This window comes from Elephas maximus, chromosome 7 (assembly GCF_024166365.1).
Source record: "Elephas maximus indicus isolate mEleMax1 chromosome 7, mEleMax1 primary haplotype, whole genome shotgun sequence".
Taxonomy (NCBI): domain Eukaryota; kingdom Metazoa; phylum Chordata; class Mammalia; order Proboscidea; family Elephantidae; genus Elephas; species Elephas maximus.
The window spans coordinates 125,018,472-125,039,151 of NC_064825.1; the positions used below are offsets into that span (position 1 = coordinate 125,018,472).

Consider the following 20,680-nt stretch of genomic DNA (forward strand, 5'->3'; position numbering starts at 1 on the left):
CACTGACAGCTTTGTACTTCAGGATAGATCTTGAAAAGTTCTTTTTGACGATGAATGCAACGCCATTCTTCTTCGAGTTGTCATTCCCAGCATAGTAGACTATATGATTGTCCGATTCAAAATGGCCAATACTAGTCCATTTCAGCTCATTAATGCCTAGGATATTGATGTTTATGTGTTCCATTTCATTTTTGACGATTTCCAATTTTCCTAGATTCATACTTCGTACATTCCAGGTTCTGATTATTAACGGATGTTTGCAGCTGTTTCTTCTCATTTTGAGTCGTGCCACATCAGCAAATGAAGGTCCCGAAAGCTTCACTCCATCCACTTCGTTAAGGTCGACTCCACTTTGAGGAGGCAGCTCTTCCCCAGTCATCTTTTAAGTGCCTTCCAGCCTGGGGGGCTCATCTTCCAGCACTATATCAGGCAATGTTCCACTGCTATTCATAAGGTTTTCACTGGCTAATACTTTTCAGAAGTAGACTGCCGGGTCCTTCTTCCTAGTCTGTCTTAGTCTGGAAGCTCAGCTGAAACCTGTCCTCCATGGGTAACCCTGCTGGTATCTGAATACCTGTGGCATAGCTTCCAGCATCACAGCAACACACAAGCCCCCACAGTACGACAAATTGACAGACACCTGGGGGCTGAGGTAGGTATTATCTCCATTTTACAGATGAGGAGACTGAGGCTCAAAGGGAATAAAGTGATCTGGTTAAGGAAGGTCACAGAGCCAATAGGAGGCAGAGCTTGGACTAGAATCTGGGCCTTCTGATAACAGTATTTTCTGGGGTCTGGCCTAGAGTACAACATTCCAGTGTCCCTCCCTGACGAGAACACTGAGGGACACATTGTGAAAGTGCACAAGGATCTTATCAGATGTGAAATCAAAGATTAGGCACTTCCCACCCAACCTGGAGTTCTCTAGAATGGGTGTCACCCATTCATTCTTGAACATCTGTTCCCAGTAAAGTCACTGGGGGCACACACAGTTAAGTGCTTATCTATTAACCAGAAGATTGACAGTTCAGACCCACCCAGAGACTCCTGGGAACATAGGCCTGGTGATCTGTTTCTGAAAGGCCACAGCCTTGAAAGCTTTATGAAGCACAGTTCTACCCTGCACACATAGGGTTACCATGAGTTAGAGTTGACTCAGTGGCAACTAAAGACAACAGATAAAGTTAGCCTTCTTTTTATGTATACCGTGTGTTAGTTCTCCTCTTCGGGTCTTAAGGAGGCTCCTCTTATTTTGGTATTCTAGAATTTAGCCCACCCTTCGCTATTCCTTGTTCCTCCTTCAGTCTTCAGTCTAATGAGGGATATCCTTTTGCAGTAAAACATCCTTCTAATTGGATATCAGTTGGCTTTCAAAGACCTATTCTGCCTGAACTGCTATTTTCAGAACTTGTAAGAATGGTGTTGGGGTCATCTGACCTCTTCTGATTTCACAGGGGGGAGGAGAGAATCAGCATCAACATCAGCCCAAGGCTGATTCCTGTGAGGTGGAGGTCAGACATACCTCCTCTCTCCAACCTTTCACCAATGCTGTCACCAGCCATCCCTCCCATGGTGCTCTCTTCTTCTCTGCTGGGCTAGATAATTCGTTGTAATGGCTACACAGAACTCACAGACAATACTCATGATGATGGGGTTTATTAGGGAAGTAAGTAGGATCAGGAACAACTCAGGATACAGTTCTTTGGTGAGGACAGCTTGTTCTCAGCCGTGTCCATAGGCAGGCCTCTCCCTAGTCCTCAGCACCCCTGCCCTGCTCAGGTAAGTGTTAGAAAGCTCTTTAACTCTACCAGTAAGTGCCTGGAGGTACCTCATTCCACCAGTAAGCGTCAGCCTGAAGGCCCTCAGATCTCTTGCTCCATGCATTGGCACACTAACTGAGTTTGCCCCAAAATGAGGTAATTCCTCTCCCTAGCAGCCTCTCTGATGACATCCTATATATTTTTAGCCTTTTGGGTTGGAGCTGCAGGCAAGGCCAATGCCTCTACTACTGATATTTATGTGCTTTTCTTTCCCACTGCATCCCTACAGAATTCACTAGGCCATGGGGAACTATTGAAGGTTTTGGGGCAAGGGAAGTCGTAGTAAGAGCTGGACTCAGCAAGAGGAACCCGGAGGCAGTGTGAGCCATGGTATCGTTAGCGGGCCTCAATCAGGACAGTAGCAGTGACAATGGAAGAAAAAGAGCAGATCAGAAACACTCTGGGAGGTAGAATCTGTCTGACATGAAAACTTTTCCTGCAAGGGACAGGGGCAGGAGAAGAGACATAAAACACACTCTGGAATTCTGAGGCTGAGTAGTAGGAAGAAGAGTAGTGTTATTAATAGAAATGGAGAAGTTAAGAGGAAGGGTTGATTTGGGAAGGGAAGATGACAGATTCAGTTTTGCACCAGAAATAGTAAAGCTTAGACCTGAAAAAGCTCAAAGAATGTATCTGGTGAGGCCCCTCCTTTGACTCAGGGAGGCCACGTTGAACTTGAAGGTGTTAGTGGGACATTGAGCTTTGCATGTGCAGGCGGGTAAGTGGAAATGTGTCCCAGCTTTGGGAAAGAGATGGTGCTGAAGATACAGATTCAGAGTGTAGTGTCACCCCAAATGTGATCCCAAAGGAGAAAATATTGAGTGAGCAAAGGGGCCAAAAACATTTAGAGCGAAGGAGGAGGAAGAGAAACAAATGGAAAAGACAAAAAAGGGGAGGTACAGCAACAAAATTGGGATTGGGTATTGTCAAAGAATCAAGAGAACATGGCAGATCAAGAGGAAAGAGATGTTAGCATGCCAGATACCTCCCAGAGGTCTGAGAAAGGGCGACTGGACTTGCTGGTGACCTTTCAGAGAGGGTTCCTGAAGGCTTGATGAGAGCAGGGCAAGAGGGCTGCATGTAGAGCTTGGGGTTTGAGTTCCAAGATTTGTTTCCATTACCCGCCAGTTGACAGGCCAGGCTTGTTAATCTCCCTGAGTGCCAGTGTAGCCATTTGCAAAGACAGAGTGATAATACCTACCTTACATTTTGTTGGGAGGAATGAGAGTATGAGAACGAAGTCTAAAAACCACCATCTACTGCAGGCTTACTCTGTACCAGTCATTGCGCCAAGTACATTTATCCATTATATGAAAGTCCTTTGCACGCTCTGAAGTAATGGACCAATGGGAGGAATTGTTATCACTACTGTTAGAATTGGAGAAGATTGTAATGATCTGAAAAATGAATGGGAGACAGAAAGTAGATCTAAAGAGAGTTAACACTTTGTTCCTCAAATTCAACAATCAGCGAACTGTGAAAGATAGGGGTGATGGCTTGAGAAACGCATCTTTGAAGATTTTCTGAAGTTTGGGGTGACTTGGCCATATTTATCAACCAAGCAAAGGAAGAGACAGGAGCTGCCAGGAAGAGCATTTTGCTTCTGCCAGCTGGTCCTGACCTGTCAGTATCGTATCCCCTCTCTGGTTGCCTTACCCTGTGGGTATCTTTCATTTTCACTTTCCTGCTGATCATCCCAGTCCCTTCCCTTTCATGACTGCACCAGTCTACCAGGGGACATCAGAGGCGCCTTGTGAGAACAAGATGGAAAGCGTTCCTCATCCATTCAGTGGGGATTCGTGGCCTGGGCTCCATCCTACAGCCCTGTCTCCCAAAAACCACCTCCCCACTCACTTGGCTGGTTCAGAGGGCATGCAAGGCCTTTCATAGTCTGAACTCTGCCCACTGCTGGCCTCATCTGAGCCATTCCTCACTGTTCATTCATTCATTCGAGTCTTTAACAAATGTTTTTCAGGGGCCTTGGCTGCTAATCAAAAGCTCAGCGGTTTGAATCCACCAGCTGCCTTGGAAACCCTATGGGGTAGTTCTGCTGTGTCCTATAGGGCCGCTATGAGCAGGAATCGACTCGACAGCAATGTTTCTTTCTTTTTTTTTTTTTTTTAAGCCCTGGGCCCTGGTCATACAAATGGTTTGCACTTGACTGCCAACCGGTTCTAACCCACCCAGTGGCTCTGCAGAAGAAAAGGTCTGGCGATCTGCTTCTGTTAAGACTATAGCCAAGAAAACCCTATAGAGCACAGTTCTACACTGGCACACGTGGGGTTGCCGTCAGTCAGAATTGACTTGACCAACAACTAACAATAAGAACACTCTGGGCCAGGCACTGCACTTAGCTGGGATCTGCTGGGAATTGCTTGCCCTGATCCATCCACACTTCTCACCTGCCCCAAATAAAAAGCCTTTTTGGGCTTCTGGACCTTTCCACAAGCTCTTTGTTCAGCCTACAAAGCTCCTCCGTGGAACATTCCCTGGATCTCCCTTTCAATATCATTCCCTCCTCTGAGCTTCGCACCTTATAAAATTTTTCATTAAAGTTAGCTATGCTGTCTTAGGAAACCCTGGTGGCAGCGTGGTTAAAGAGGTACGGCTACTAACCAAAAGGTTAGCAGTTCAAATCCACCAGGCTCTCCTTGGAAACTCTGTGGGGCAGTTCTACTTTGTCCTATCGCTGAGTTAGGATCGACTTGATGGCAACAGGTTTGGTTTTTTGTTTGTTTGTTTGTTTATGCTGTCTCAATTCACCTTTTGAAAAAAAAAAAAAAAGAACAATCTTAGTTCCATTTCAGTGGACTCTCCCCTGGTACTTGCATATTCTCTCTCTTATCACACGGGGTGAGGCTTTTACTGTTTGTTCCTCAAAGCCAGAGGCATGTTCTCTTCACGTCTGGAGGTAGTGGAATGAATGATACCAGCCAGGGGAAACTGGGCTGACTAAGTCCGGAGGGCAGGTTGGGGACACGTGGGAAGTGAGGGTGAACAGGGGGAGGTGGTGACTGTGAGACCGGCAAGCAAGGGACACTGTATAGCCCCTCACTGCCCACTCCCCAAAACCGGTCAGCCAGGGTGATCTTCCTATGTCCCCCCTTCATAGTTCCTCTCCACTGACCTCATTAAGAGAGGGGCAGCATGGTGCCTGGAAGGGGCCCAGCTGTACCACTTGCTAACCGTGCGAATTTGACCATTTCATCTCTCCTGACCTGAGTTGCTTCAACATGAGTTCTGCTTACCTCACTAGATTAGAGTGAGAAACAAGAAAGGTGTGCTAACACTCGGGACCTGTAAATCCCACAGAAATATGTTGTTATTGCTGTTAGTTGAGGTCCATTCTGCTCTGACTCATGAGAGCCTTAAGTTTCCCAAAACCAAAACCAAGCTCACTGCCAATAAGTTGATTCCGAGTTGTACCAACCCCCAAAGGGTTTCCAAGGCTGTAAATCTCTACAGAAGCAGGCTGCCACATCTTTCTCCCACAGAGCTACTGGTGGTTTCGAACCACCAACCTTTTGGTTAGCAGTCGATTGCTTTAACCACTGCACCGCCAGGGCTCCTTAAACCCAAACTAAACTCTTTGCTGTTGAGTTGACTCTGACTCATAGTGACCCTAGAGGACAGAGTCGAACTGCCACAAAGAGTTTCCAAGGAGCAGCTGGTGGATTCGAACTGCCAATCTTTCAGTTAGCAGGCGAGCTCTTAACCACTGCACGTTATGTATCCCAAACCCACTGCCGTCGAGTCGATTTCGACTCGGAGCGACCCTATAGGACAGAGTAGAACTGCCCCATAGAGTTTCCAAGGAGCGCCTGGAGGATTTGAACTGCAGACCTCTTGGTTAGCAGAACTAAATGTTGCCCAGTCCTATGCCATCTGCAGGGTCTTTGATATGTTTGAGACACTTTGGAAACTATTATGTAAATCTATCTCACTTAAATTATTTTATTAACTCCTTGGAGCCCTGGTGGTGCAGTGGTTTGGTTATTAACTCCCAAAGCCCTCTGCACTCCCACCTCCCTCTGTTCACCCTTACTTTCTACTCCTCCCAGTGAGCCCTCCAGACTCAGTCAGGCCAGGTTTCCCAAGGCTCCCAGCGAACCCTTTGCTCCAGGAGGTGGTTCTGAGCAGCTCCATCCAGCAGGAGTGTGGGGGCTGCACTGCCCCCACGCGTACAAAACCAGTCCCTCCCGTTGTCCTTTTGATACGTAATCTTTGATAAAGATTTCTTTGTTTCGTAGAATAGATACATCTTTTATTTCCTAGAATCTGTACATGTTGCCAAGTTAACGGAATGCTCCTTAGAAGCAAGGACGGCGAGACTCTGACTGACATACTTTGGACATGTTATCAGGAGGGATCAGTCCCTGGAGAACATCAAGCTTGGTAGAGGGTCAGCGAAAAAGAGGAAGACCCTCAATGAGATGGGCTGATACAGTGGCTGTAACCATGGGCTCAAACACAGCAAGGATTGTGAGGATGGAACCGGACCGGGCAGTGTTTTGTTCTGTTGTACAGAGGGTCGCTATGAGTCGGAGGCAGCTGGAGGGTACCTAACAACATTGCCTCCATTTTCTGTCTCCCTCCTGAGCCCGGGCGGAGGAGGGGCCGGAGGAAGCTGTGTAATGGTCATCTTTGCATTCATACCCCCCTTCACCCTCCCCAGGACGTCTAGCACGAGGAAGCAGCACAGAGGTTCGGCAAGTATTTTCTAAGATTGTCTGATTACAGGTTTGAAGCCTGGACGAGCCCGAAGGCGGCTCGTTTCTCCAGGACGCTGCAGGAGGCCGCTAGAAAATTTGCAGAGCGCGGACAATGTGGAGCGACTGGAGTCCCCACTCCATCGCGCCGCAGCGGGCATTACTTAGCCCAGCAGTGGAGCTGGGGCCGGAGGCTCCGCGCCGCTAGCCCGCCGCCCTGGCCGCGCGCCGGAGCCCTCTTTGTGCCGGCATCAGGTGCAAGCCCGGGAACGCAGACCGTGCGAGCACGCGCCCGGAGCGCGCACTGCACCGCTGGCCTCCACCCCGCGGGCGCGCGGGCGCGCGGGCGCGCGGGCGCACTCGCGGCTCCCGGCACCCCGGGGATCTCCTCCGCGTCCCGGCCTGCAGCGGAGGAAGGAGGCGGACCGACACGTATCCGTCCTAGTTGCAGGGCCGACTCCACGCGGGCGGGCGGGGGAGCCGGAGACCACAGCTCCAGCCCGCTGGCCTTCGAAAGATCCTCCTGGGCCAATGGCAGGCGGGGCGACGAGCCCGGATTGGTGCAGGCGCTCTGCTGATCACTGTGGAAACCCCGGCGGCGGGGAACGCGGGAGGATGTGTAGCCCGGGGCAGGGGGGCCCCTGAGCACCACCGGAGTTTACTGGAGGCGAAAGTCCATCCGGGCGGGCCAAGGGAGGCGGGGAGGAGGGGACCGCTTGAGGGCACTGGGAAGCCCAGGATTCTGCCGAGGGAGGCCTGGGAGCCTCCGGCGGGAAGGAGGGTGGGCTGGGGGAGGGGGCGCGGTAGGAGGCGGAGTAGAAGAAGACAAAAGCCGAAAGCGAGCCCGGCCCGGTCCGCACACTCTGGCAGGAGGGGCTGTTTGTGTAGCGAGCAGCTGGCGCCGGGAGGCCGCACCTCACAGAGCATCCCGCTTGGCAGGCAGCATGGGGAAGGGGGGGAACCAGGGCGAGGGGGGCCCCGAGCGCGAGGCGCCCATGCCCACCTTCAGCTGGGAGGAGATTCAGAAGCACAACCTACGCACGGACAAGTGGCTCGTCATCGATCGTAAAGTCTATAACATCACCACATGGTCCAACCGGCACCCAGGGGGCCGCCGGGTCATCGGGCACTACGCGGGGGAAGATGCTACGGTAAGGGTGTGGGGGATCCCCCACCACCTTTCTCTGCTACCGTTCGGAGTCAGGCACCCTGGGTCCCTGGGCGCCAACCAGACCTCTGGCGCTGACGAGCTCGGGGCGCCTGGGAGGGAAGGAAAGTGCGTCTGTTGCGCACGTAACTCGCCCCGAATCTTCCTTTCCTGGGACAAGTGGGTGAACTTAGGGTGGGGGTCCCATTTTGGACCCCGACAGGCAGCGCCGCGGTGGAGATCCGACCGGTAGAGAGCGGTGCTGGATCTGCTGCGCGCGCTGAGACCCACGTCCGCGCCTCTGTCGGGTGCCTTCGGAGCCAGGGACTTCCCAAAGGGGGCGCTCGGGTTTTGGCAGCCCCCTGTGAGGAAGATGGCCGCCCCTGGGCGCCGCGGGAGAAAGCGGGAGCGGAGGCAGTTAGATGGAGGGGCTCGGCGCGCGTCCCGCGCTTTCCCGCCAGACCGGGGCTCGCTCCTCCTTTGGCTCTTGTCTAAGAAGGTCTGCGATGGCTGCGTGGGAGAGAGACCACCTGATAGCTCCCGTTCCCACGCTCCCAAGGATTACCAAGATCGATCCCGAGGGTCGGCATCCCTGGGGAGTGGGTGGGGGGTTGATGGAAGGAGAGAGGGCTAGAGTTTGCCAAACCAGTTCGAGAGGGCAACGGGAGCTGATGAACTTACCGACACCAGCCTGGTTTGGCTAGGTCCGAGCTGCGCCCGAGGTTACTCGCGGACGTTCAACTCAATGGCCTTCTTTGCCTCTAAACCCTGCCGGGAACGCCCTTTCCTGCTCCTGCACTCCTGGAGGTAGAAGCCGCGCGGCCTCCCCGGAGCCAGGGCTGCCCATCTCACCAGCTCCAAACGTGGGGCACAGTCACTTTGCGGCACCCCCACGGCACCCCACTGCAGTCACCTACTCTTAGCTTGAGAGCCTTACATTTCTTTAAGGTGCAGTTAGGACCCCGTGCACTCACAGGGGTGCGAGAGAAAAGAACAAAGGCACAGAGGAAAGAAAGGGGCCTCTTGGTGGCAGTGAGCTGGAAGCAGAGAAGAAGGTGTGGCAGAGTAGAAAATGCAGGAAAAGGTGAATGAGGAGAGGCTGAAGGAAGCGGCGAAGCGGCAAACTCCTTGAGGAAGATCACTCCACCTGGAGGTCTAGGGTGCTGACTCCTTTGTGAGCCTTGGCTGTCCAAGATAAATGGATCCCTGTCAGTTGGTGAAATTCTTCACAACCGGACCTCCTCCCACCTCATCCTGGCAGGCCTAGCCAGGGAGGCCAGACCATTCAACTGCAATCCAGGCTGTTCACTCCTGGCTCACTGCTTGGTGAGCAGGGCCCAGGCTTATTTAAGCTTGAGAAGATGGTCCGCCCATATCTCCTACAGCTTCTGGCTCCATTCTCTTTTACCTGATTGTGAAGACTGCTTCAGCCCCCCGGGCTGGTGATGCTAACCATAAGTTAGGTGGGTATAGGTTATCACTCATCTAGGTACTACCTCATTTGGACCTTGCCACAAACCTGTGAGTAGGTTGAATAAGGGTAACCAGTTGCCAGCAAGCTGATTCCGACTCTGGGCAACCCCATGTGTGCCAAAGTAGAACTGCCCTCCAGGGTGTTTTTTAGTGGCTGATTTTTTGGAAGTAGATCACGGGGCCTTTCTTTGGGGGCACCTCTGGGTGGACTGGAACCCTCAACAGCCGAGTGTGTTAACTATTTGCACCACCCAGGCAGGTGGTTGGGTAACGGTAATTCCTAATAAAAAAGATCTTTGATCTCCTGGTTGGTGTCTTTCCACCCTTCCATGTTGCTGGACTTGTGCTGGCCTGTCCATGATTTCATAGGGACATTATAAAAGGTTTCCGCCCTGTCTGACCTTTACCAAAAAGTTTCCTAGCAAGATAAGCCGAAGATGATAGATTGGCCTGAGTAGCCCATATCGTTAAGTAAACATATTTTCTTCTGAGGAACTCAGCCTGGCATCTGCCTTGAACTTTATAGTTTTAACGAGGGCATGAGATTTATTTCATCTTTCTTCAGTGTGTTCTCATTGCTTACCTGGCCTTTACCATGAGTTTCCTCCAAAATCAGTGCTCAGATCTACCCCATCAGGCTACCAGGATGCCTTGCGTTCTCCCCCTCCCTCTCAGTCTCATAAGTTTGAGCTAAAAATGTAGCAGTCTTTTCATTTCTTTCCCCCGCTGCTCTCTGAATAGATCTCACTGACTGTAAATCTGGCATCTTGGACGCTAGCTGCCCTGTTATAAGAACGGAGGGAGCCCGAGTAGGATCCCAAGAGCCCTGGAAATGCAACCAGACTGTTGATCCCTGGGTTTGTCTACTGCGTGCTATCATTTTACTGAGCCCCTTTCCATCCCTGTCAGATACTCCTGTGTTTATGTCAATGAGGCAGATTTATGGCAAAGCCCTTCGTGAACTGTAAGTGCTAGATAAATGCAATGTAGTGTTTCACACACATGAGAATTAAGAGTGAAGATTATGAAACAGTAAGCACTGGACTGCTGACTGAAGGGTTGGCAGTTCAAGTCTATGCAGAGGTGCCTCGGAATCAAACCCTGGCAATCTACTGAAAAATCAGCCTCCGAAAACCCTATGGAGCCCAGTTCTACTCGGACACACGTGATGTCGCCAGGAGTCAGAATCAACTAGATGGCAACTGGTTTAGACTGTAAAAAAAAAAAAAGGAATTTGGAAGAAAAGTTTTTTTAATCTACACCATCCTTATTTGGTGTAGCAAGACAGAAAGAGACAATTTCTGTCCCCGAAGCTTACTGCTTAAGAGTTCCTTTTGTTTTTTTTAAAGAAGACTTTTTGTGCATGAAATACACCACCTTGGGTTACAAGTTGAGTAACAGTGGAATGAGCCGCTGGGTTCTCTTTGGCTTTTTCTTTCTTTTTTTTTTAAACCATCTGGGATCAGGTTGGAAGAAGGGCATGGCGGTTTGGGGAGGGGACTTGGAGAGAGACAGGAACAGGCTAGGGAGCAAGAGACTCGACTTGTGGCTTTGTCTAGGCTTAATGCTGAGCAAGTGGCTTTGTCCCTTGGGGTGTAGACTTCTCTTCCTCTGAGCTTTGGGACTGACGGTATTTAGGGACCATGCCAATTTAGGGGACGACTGATGTGGCAGTTAGTTTGGATCCTCTGGTACACTGGACACGTCAGTGCGTCGTTACGAGCCAATCACAGTGCAGTAACATCCTAACAGAGGTGTGGGAGGAGAGCCCAGAGGTCAGGGAAGTCATTGTTGGGGCCGTTTGGGGCCTCAGCTTGGGGGCTTTCTTGTTTCTGAGAAGGGAAGACCTCAGCAGCCAGGACCTACCTCTTCCCAAGAGGGATGAACCAGTGAAGGGTAAGAGCAATTGGCATTTCGTCCTTCCGTGGAAGTTAGAGCTTGGCCTTGCCTGTAATAATGAAGTTGCTTAATTTTCACAACTCACAAAGCACAGTCATATAAAACCAAACCTGTTGCTGTCCAGTCGATTCTGACTCATAGTGACCCTCTAGGACAGAGTAGAACTGCCCCATAGCGTTTCCAAGGAGTGCTTGGTGGATTCGAACTGCCGACCTTTTGGTTAGCAGCCATAGCATTTAATCACTATGCCACCAGGGTTTCCACATTCATATATATACTACCTCATTTAATCCTCAGATCAATCCTCTAGGCTCTCTGGTTGCTATTTTGTTTGAAAGCCTTGCCCAAGCTGTGTGCTCAAGTCTTTGTAACTGAGCCTGCCTGGTTCATCCTTCCTACCTCCCCTCCTTCCTTCCCTCCTTCTTTTCCGTTCCTTCCTTCCTTTCTTTCTTCCTCCCTCTACCCACCTCTCTGGTCTCTTTCCCTCCTGTCCTCTGGCGCTTCTCTTGTCTCTGCCTTGCTGTTGCCAAAAAGAACCTTCACCCATGTCGCAAGAGTGTCTCTGTTCTTTTCCCAGCAGCACCCCACCACTGTAGAACTTTCTCCCCTCAGGACTTGTCATCCTCAACGGCAATTTATCAAACATTTATGGGCATCTCCATGGCTCTGAGCTGGGCCCTGTGTGCAGAGATGAATAATTCACAGTGACCCAAATCTACTGGGCTTGCTTCTCTCTCTCTAGTTGGGACTTGAATCTGGAACATCCACCTCCAGATGCCACCACCCCACCCCATCCCCCACCACCTTGTTTTCTTGCCCTGTCTGCAGCCTGTAGGACCATGGGAAGGTGAGAACAGTTCAGAGACTCATTCTGTCTTTCAGTCTGGTCCAATGCTGCTCTTGTGAAGAGGCAGTAGATTGAAGATGGAACAACTCTGTCCTCCTCAGATGAGGCAGGAGGGTCGCGGTATTTCGAGCAGAGTGCGTGGGTTTCAGTCCCGGCTTTATGAATCCCTATGCAGGTGACTTTCCAGGTCTGTAAAATGGGAATAACAAGGAGGTTATCAGGCTGAAATGGACCGAGTGTGCAATCACTCTTCAAACTTCAGCACGCTGTACAGGTGTAGGGGACCAGCGCCTTATCTACTTAGTATCCATGTAGTCCCTAGTGCCCCTAGTAGGGAGTTCAGTGAAAATGAAGAACAGGAGGAACAGGGACCTTCATGACCCCATTTTGCTGAATGAATACACATTTGCTGTGCGTGACCCCCACCCCCGCCCCTGTCAATTGGAGGGCAGCTCCACCCCCTCGGTGGGACCATTCCTGCTGGCTGGGCCTCTGTACCACCACAGTGGGGAGCCCCTGCCCAGCCCAGCATCCCTGGTATTGGCTTCGTGACATGACTGTGGCAAGTGACATCAGCAGGGTTGGGGGGTGGCTTCCTCTGTAACCCGTTCACCCCCAGTTTCCCTTCGTAGGGGCCCGCTTCTTGTGCAAACTTTCCACCCCCAGGCAGTGCGTGTGCCCTGTGTCAGTGGAGACGATCTCGTCGAGGGGCTCTTTGGTCCCCGAGCACAGCCCCACCAGCCTCCACTGCTTCTTTCCCTTGCCGGGGACATGGCACTCGGGCGACCTGATCTGCTGGCATCTCTGCTGCCAATAGGAAGTCACCAACCCTGTCTCTGCTCTTTCTCAGTCTCCACCCCCCGAGAGCTTGGGTCCAGGGTGAGGAAAGAGTCCTTTTGCATTCTCTCCCCCGTAAGCACTTGGTCCCCAGAGCTCCTTTCCCCGATCTGGCTCATCCCGCCATCCCTGAGTCCTGGACATGCAGAGCTGGATTAGAGACTGGCCTGACCCAGGAGGCACTCACATCTCTGCAAGAAGGAGTCACACATCCAGAAACATCATGGCACCAGGTGCTGAGTGCAGAGGGAGCCAGGAGTTCCACCCGGGGTGGGGTGGGGACAGGGTTGATGTCACAAAGTTGGCTGATGTTGGAGCTGGGCGATGGCAGAAGCCAAAATTGGCCGAGATCAGTAAGTGTGACATACACATATCTGCCTTTTAGGAACCTGGGTGTTGGGATGCTTCCTCCTGCAGCCTGAATCCCCACCCCACCCCTATCTATATTCCTGGGGGCCAGCCTGGCTCTGTTCTCAACCTGTCTGCCCTACAGACAAATTATCTTGCTCTTCCTTCTCTCCACCTGTGTCCCAGGTCCTCTTCCTAAGAAGCCTTTGACTGCTGTCCCTGTCAGACAAGGATGGAGCCTGGTTCCAATTCTTGTTCCAAGATGAACGTTTGGATTGGCCCTGTGCTGCCACATACCGTGGCCTGCCTTGCACCAGCCAGGCGCTTCTGTAGCCAACAGTGTGTGAACCTGCAAGTGTGTGGCCTTTTGGAGGGAGAGTAATCCACTCTAACAGAGTAGGAAGCTCATTTGATTGAGGCCTTTGCACAGTCGTCCCTTGGTGTCTGCAGGGGACTGGTTCTAGGTCCCCCTTGGATACCAAAATCCAAAGATGCTCAAAGGCGTAGTATTTGCCTATAACCTACTCAATCCTCCCCTATACTTTGAATCATCACTACATTACTTATAATACCTAATAAAAAGTAAATGCTATGTAAATAGTTGTTATACTGTATTATTTAGGGAATAATGACAAAAAAAGTCTCTTTTTTTTTAATATTTCGATCTGTGTTTGGTTGAACCCGCGGATGCAGAGGGCCGACTGTGTGTCAGGGGAAAGAGCTCTGGAGTTAGACACACCTGACTCAAATTCTGGCTTGACTAGTTCCTGGAATGTGACTCTGGGCAATAACTTCACCTCCCTAGGCCTCTTCCGCATCTCTGCATTATGGCCTGGTGGTACAACAATAAAGCTCTCGGCTGCTAATCGAAAAGTTGGTGGTTTGAATCCACCCAATGGCTCCTTATGAGAAAGACCAGGTGATCTGCCCCCATAAAGATTACCCACGGCTGTTGAGTCGATTCTGACTCATAGGGACCCCATAGGGCTTCCAAGGTGTGGCAGGGAGGAGACTGCCACATCTTTGACCCTCGGAGCCACTGGTGGTTTCAAGCCGCCAACCTTTCAGTTAGCAGTCAAGCACTTTAACCACTGTGCCACCAGGCCTAGAAAACCCTGTAGGGTAGCTCTGTTCTGTCACATGGGATGGCTATCAGTTGGAATCGACTTGACGGCACCTAACAACAGCAACACAATATGGCCTACCTGACAGTTTGTTAAAGATTTGTGGGGTTATGTGTGCGAAGCCCTTAGCTCAGCGGCTAGCCTACTTAATACACAGCAGCTATTCGAGCCCTGAAGTTTGGATGGGTGGAGAAGGCAAGGAATTCTTGGTGTTTTGGAACCAGAAGCCAAGTGGTGTAAAATGGCAGGAGAAGAATCTGAACATGGTGGCCAAGTCTCCTGGGATTAGAGGCTGTGCAGCTGGGGGATACTGGGCTCATTCCTTGGTTCTGAGCCCTCTAGATGGGCACCTTTGTAGGCACCGGGGTCATTGCAGACAGTAAGATAGACATGGCTCTTCCCTTGGAGAGCTTAAGTTCTAGCTGGGGAGACAGACAATAAAGAAGTGAGGAGATAACATAGTTTCAATCACGATAACTGCTATGAAGATGAAACAGGGTAACGCCCCAGAGAAAGCCAGGAGTCCCGGCCAATGCACCTTACATGCAGCTACCACCTGTCAGTCAGCAGAGGCTTGTGTGCTGCCACGATGTTGGACCGGTTTCAGTGGAGCTTCCAGACTAAGGTGGACAAGGAAGAAAGGCCTGGAGATTTGCACCCAGAAACCAGGCAATGAAAACCCAATGGATCCCAATGATCTCATCCGCAACCAATCAAGGGGATGGCACAGGACCAGGCAGCGTTTCATTCCTTGTTGCCACGAGTTGGGGGCCCACTTGACAGTAGCTAACAACAACAATTTCAGATGGAGTGATTGGGAAAAACCTCTCTGAGGTGACTTTGGGGCCCAGACCTAAATGGAGCCGGCGCCATGATATGGGATGCAAAGTCGCTGGCATGGGAATGGGCTTGGTGTGTTGAAGGATCGCCTGCTCAGAGCCTCAGGACGCTGGCAGATCTACACCGACAATGAGCTGACGCAGCAGAGTGGTGTGCAGGAAAGAGCAGTTGCTGGAGTCAGGTGGATCCGGGCTTGGCTTCTGGCTCTGCCACTTGAGCACAGGTTACTTCATCTGTAGAGGTGGACTTTGAAGCTTCCGTGTGGTAACACAAACAATGCTCTTGGCTCCCTGCCTGGCTCGTGCCTGTTCCTTCTCGTGGCCTCAGGGAGGTGTGGCTGCCTGAGAGGATTCAGAGTGCCCTCTGGACACGGCTGAGCAGCAGGCCTTCCTCTATGAGGGCAGAGATGTGTCTGTCTGCTCCCCCAGGCCCCCAGCCCTAGCAGGGCCTTGGAAGGGTGACCTGGATCTGAGGGGTTGGGATATGGGTTTGCGATCAATGCCCTGACAAGCTCTCAACTTTCACCTTCACCGAGAAACGAAGGGTAATAATTTCGTTATCTGAGACAGCAGCTGTTCCTCAGGAAATGGCTGTCTTACAAAGGACTTCCGATTCACTGCATAAAAACTATCGTCCGATGTGAGGAGAACCAATGAACGGGCTTTTTCAGGCCCAGCCCCCGGCCCTGAATTTGGAAGCTTCCGCTGGGCCTTTCCCAGGGCTTTCTAACGTGGGAGGGTCCTCACTTTGCAGAGGAAGCTGGGACTGGAGGGGGTGCGTGGGGAGGTGACAGTCTCAGTCCTGCAGAGCTTGTCAGCCCTGGAACCTGGGCCGCCGGACTGCCTGCCCAGAGCCCTTGGGCTAGCATGTCTGCTTTCTCTGAAAATATACGTGATCTGATCCCTGCTGCTGGTTGCCATTGAGCCAATTCCGACCCCATGTGTGTGGAGTAGAACTGCCCCATGGGATTTTCAAGCCTGTGACCTTTCGGAAGCAAATCATCAGGCCTGTCTTCCGAGGCACTTCTGTGTGGGTTTGAACTGCCAGCTCTTTGGCTAGTAGTTAAGCGCTTAACTGCCTACACCACCCAGGGACTCCTGTCCTTTTTTGCTCAACTAGAAGAACAGACTTTTTTTAAGAAAACCCTGGGCCCAGTTTTCCTCTGCACAAAGTGTTGCATTGTAAGTCTGTTCTAGACACAAATAGAACAAAGACCAGGCAAACGGACTTGAAGCTAGGGCTGTGGTAAAGAGACAGGAGGAGACTGGCAATTACTGTTGGGAGATACTTTGATGGGAGGTGAAAAGATTTTTATGCATTGTCAGCATTTTCCCCTCAATTTCCTTTTGTTTTTTGAAATTTCCGAACATATAGGAAATTGAAAGCATAAATGAATACCTTCATCTTCAACCCAGATTCCCATTCTGCCACGTTTGTTTTCTCTCTGTTTCTGTACATGCAATTTTCATTTTTTTGGCTGAACCATTTTGAAATGCATCATTATGACACCTGTGGGGTTAACCTGGAGTCCCTGTGTGGTATAAATGGTTAATGCAAGCTTGGCTGCTAACTAACCAAAAGGCTAGAGGTTCGAGTCCATCTAGAGGCGCTTCAAAGAAAGCCCTGGTGATTGACTTCCAAAGAATCAGCTCCGGGGATAGTTTCGGAGTTGCTTTGATTTGTTTCACATTATCGCCTAAGGGTGTTTTCTGTGCAGTATTAGTCTTCAGTCTTGTTGTCATTGATCACCATGCATGATGCGGGAAAGGAGCTGCCATGCGGGGTGGGTGGTACGCTCGCGCCCCAGTAGGGCACCCAGCTCAGGAGCCGCGGTGGTGCAGGCCCTGTCTGCACTGGTCTCCCCCTACCTGTGCCTACGTGGTGCCTCTCCCTGGAGGCAGCCGCATATCCATGCACAAGCCCTTGGTGAGCTCAGCCTGCCCTCATCAGGGCAGAGGCCCGGGTGGCTGACGGCTGGAGGTGGGCACTGAGGGATCTGCCCGGGATGAGGCTGGAGAGGACATTTGGGGCCGGATGGAGGGACACCCCGTTTGATGTCTCCAAGAGGGGAGGAGCATGTAGAGGTGGAGTCCCAGGCTCACCACCTGCCCCTCTGCGCCCCAGGATGCCTTTCGCGCCTTCCACCCCAACCTTGACTTCGTGCGCAAGTTCATGAAGCCCTTGCTGATTGGGGAGCTGGCCCCGGAGGAGCCCAGCCAGGATCGTGGCAAGAACGTGAGTCTGGTGGGGGCAGAGGAAGGAGGGGGGTGCTCAGCCTGGGGAGGGGGGCCTTTGTGCCAGTCTTAAAGGAGGGGCATTGCCTGTCGCACCAGGAGCTGGGCTGGTGGCTGCATTTTCCTTCTCCTTCCTTCCTTTCTTCCCATAAAGGTGCCAGCTGCTGGTCTGGGACAGGACAGTCTAGGAGAAAGACAGACAGTGCAGAAACACACAAGAAGACAGCAGATAGTGACCCGCTAAGTGGGGAAGTGGGGTGCCTGAGTGGTCAGGGAGCACCTCTTTGAGAAGGAATCACTGCCACTTAGCCATTTGCTCCTGGTCTAGGACATGTCAGCCACCAGGCCAGGTGCTGGGCTTTCGAGACAACATTAAGTAAAAATAGCAACACCTGAGGCCTCGTAGGGCTCTTTTGTTAAACAACGAAAGAGCATGTGAGTAAGACCCCATGTCCACAATGGGGCAGCATGGTCCAGTCCCCCTCCCTGCCCCCTCTGCTCTCCTCAATCCCAGCCTTCCCCTGCCCGAGTCACCCTCCAGAAGCCTGGCTCTAGCCTGGACCAGTGGGACCTGAGAGCCCTGTTCACTCTGGGAGTTGCCCAATTAGCCTCACCCAGGGCAGTGCGTGCAGGTCTGCACTTGACCTGTGACCCCAGAGCTGGTGCCAGAGCCCAGGGCTGAGGATGACACTGCAGAAATCCCTACTTCCCCTGTTCTGGCCTGTGTCACCAGAACTGACCCGAAACCTGACTCCACCCGCCTCCCTGGAGGCTGTGCCCGGCCTTGGTGCTAGCGGGCAGCTGGGTCCCTTTGCTGGCTCTGCCTCAGGGTAGCTGGAGCACTCGCCCTGCCCAACAGGGATGGTTCTTTCAGAGCTCCCACTTCTCATATCCATTCAGGATGGGAACATTTCACAGTGAAGCCAGACCCTCTCCCCAGTGAGCCCCTCCTCCTCTTGCTGACCCCCCCACCTTGGAGTAATCCATCCCTGACCTCTTCATCTTAGGTGTCTCAGCAGAGCCAGGCTGGGCACAGGGTCGCTCCATCTTGTCCAGTGGCCTCGTCATTGTACCTGGTCTTCCTGAGAAGATCTAGGCCATTTCGCACATGCTCCAGGGGCTGTGATCTCTCCTCCTCCCCTCCCCCGACCTCTACATCTCTGCCCCTCCTCATGCTGTTACCTTCTCCACTTGCTCAGACTGACCTCCAGGTCTCATCCCACCTTCTCCACACATGGCTCTGTCTTCTCTCCCTTTTGAGCTTCCCCAGTGCTCTCCCAGGCTCCCTCCTTCCTGACCTTGCTTCTCTGGCTCCCATACTACTTCTTCCCTGTCACAGCTGCTCACGTGGATAGATTCTTCATTGCTTATCACCAGTCTCCCAGATCTGTCTTCACACACGCACCACCAAAGCTGCCCTTTCCAAGCCCCCTTGGAGATGTCCCAGTGGATTTCTGTAGTCCCGTTTTCTCTGCTTTCTTTCCCTCCTGCCCTGCCTGCCCCTGCTTCCAACTCCTTTCTTTCTCCCAGCAATGCTGTCATTTCTCCAGAGCCATCGTTGGCTTGCCTCTCTCCCTGGCTGCACAGGCCCAGTGGTCACCAAGTCCTCTCTTGCCTTCCTTTGTGCTCTCTGGGGGCAGGGACTTCATCCTGGGCTATTTGTGTCTCCCTCACCTCAACCCCCCGGAGACCTGATGGAGGACCCAGAGCTGGAGAGACAGTGGAGTGGGGTGAAAAAAGCAAACTCTGAGTCAAACCCCTTCTCTGCCACTCAACTAGCTGTGGACAGAGGGGCAGAGTCCCCATGGCCATGCCAGGCACATGGTAGGCACAAGGCAGATGGCAGCCATTGGTGGTACTGTGGTCACAAGGCTTTGGTCCCCTCTACAGTGTGGCTGGGTGGCTGACTCCCTTCCCGGGGCTCTCGCTCAACAGTCTCACCTCATCGAGGACTTCCGGGCCCTGAGGAAGACAGCCGAGGACATGAAGCTGTTCAAGACCAACCATCTGTTCTTCCTCTCCCTCTTGGCCCACATCGTCGCCATGGAGACCATCGCATGGTTCATCATCTCTTACTTTGGCAATGGCTGGATTCCAACCCTCATCACAGCCTTTGTCCTTACTACCTCTCAGGTGAGGCGTGACACCCTCACCTGTCGCTGGGAGTCGGCACACTCCTGCCCGCCACCTTGCAGGGGTCTGGTACGTATTGGCTGAGGCAGTGATGGGATCTGTGGCCCTCTCTCCCCAGGCTCAGGCTGGATGGCTGCAACACGACTATGGCCACCTTTCTGTCTACAAGAAGTCCAGGTGGAACCACATTGTCCACAAGTTCGTCATTGGCCACTTGAAGGTAAAATGTCCGCAGCCCTGGGCGTCCTGTTGGGTAGAGGTGGGGGTGGCACCATCAAACTTTGCTCTGAGACAAGCAGCCTTCTCAGTCCAGTGCCCTGATGTAACAAGGCAGGTCCGCCTATGAAAACTGCGTTCTACTGGGTGGCCCATGCTACGGCCCCTTCTCCGTTCCTCTGTGTCCTAGGCCCTGTCTCGGTATCGAGGCAGACGCACAGAACCACAACTGGCTTCACTAGTTATAAAAACAGGCGTGTGCCTCTTCTGTCTGTTGGCTTGGTTGATCATTATGTTGTTTGGTACCCCTTATCTAAGGACTGAACGGGGCCGTGGTGGCTCAGTGGTAGAATTCTTGCCTTCCATGCAGGAGACCTAGGTTGGAGTCCCAGCCAGTGCACCGTATCATGAGCAGTCAGTAGAGGCTTGTGTGTTGCTGTGACGCTGAACAGGTTTCAGCAGAGCTTCCAAACTAAGATGGGCTAGGAAGAAAGGCCTGGTGATCTATTTCTGAAAATCGGCCAGTGAAAACCATGCTGACCACAATGGTCTGATCCACAACTGATTATGGGGATTGCACAGGACTGAGCCCAGGGTTGCAACGAATTGGGGGCCAGCTCGAAGGCAGCTAACAACAACAACAATAACCTAAGGATATATCTAATAAATCCCTTTTAGTTTTGGGCCAGTGAAAGAGTTATCTCTCTTGATGAATTGGTGTGCTTCCTTTCATTGGGTCATATGAACTATTTTCGTGGGTGGCACAAACAGTTAAGCGCTAGGCTACTAACCAAAAGGCTGGTGGTTCAAGTCTGCCTAGAGACACTTCAGAAAGAAAGGTAATCTGCTTCCAAAAGGTCATATCCATTGAAAAAACTTTATACACAGTTCCACCCTGAAACACGAGGGGTGGCCATGAATCAGAATTGACTCGGTGGTAATTGGTTTTGGTTTTTGGGGGGGGGCGGTTGGTTCTTCTTTTTTTTCTTTGAGTGCTAGGAAACGCAAAGCAGTTTGCAACAGCAACTCTGTAGGCCAAGTTTTGGGGATGTA

The 20,680-nt window shown here is 51.9% G+C and overlaps 1 protein-coding gene across 2 annotated transcripts in view; it reads left to right on the forward strand.

Annotated features, from left to right (window-relative positions):
- The first annotated feature begins 7,344 nt into the window (after positions 1 to 7,344).
- The window catches only part of FADS2 (fatty acid desaturase 2), a 43,962-nt gene continuing 30,626 nt past the window's right edge, over positions 7,345 to 20,680 (forward strand). For both annotated transcript variants that reach the window (XM_049892186.1, XM_049892187.1), the window contains exons 1-4: positions 7,345 to 7,680; positions 17,169 to 17,279; positions 19,214 to 19,411; positions 19,530 to 19,631. In XM_049892186.1, coding sequence (XP_049748143.1) covers positions 7,474 to 7,680; positions 17,169 to 17,279; positions 19,214 to 19,411; positions 19,530 to 19,631 — 618 coding nt within the window. In that variant the 5' untranslated portion in view covers positions 7,345 to 7,473. The remainder of the gene's footprint in view (positions 7,681 to 17,168; positions 17,280 to 19,213; positions 19,412 to 19,529; positions 19,632 to 20,680) is intronic.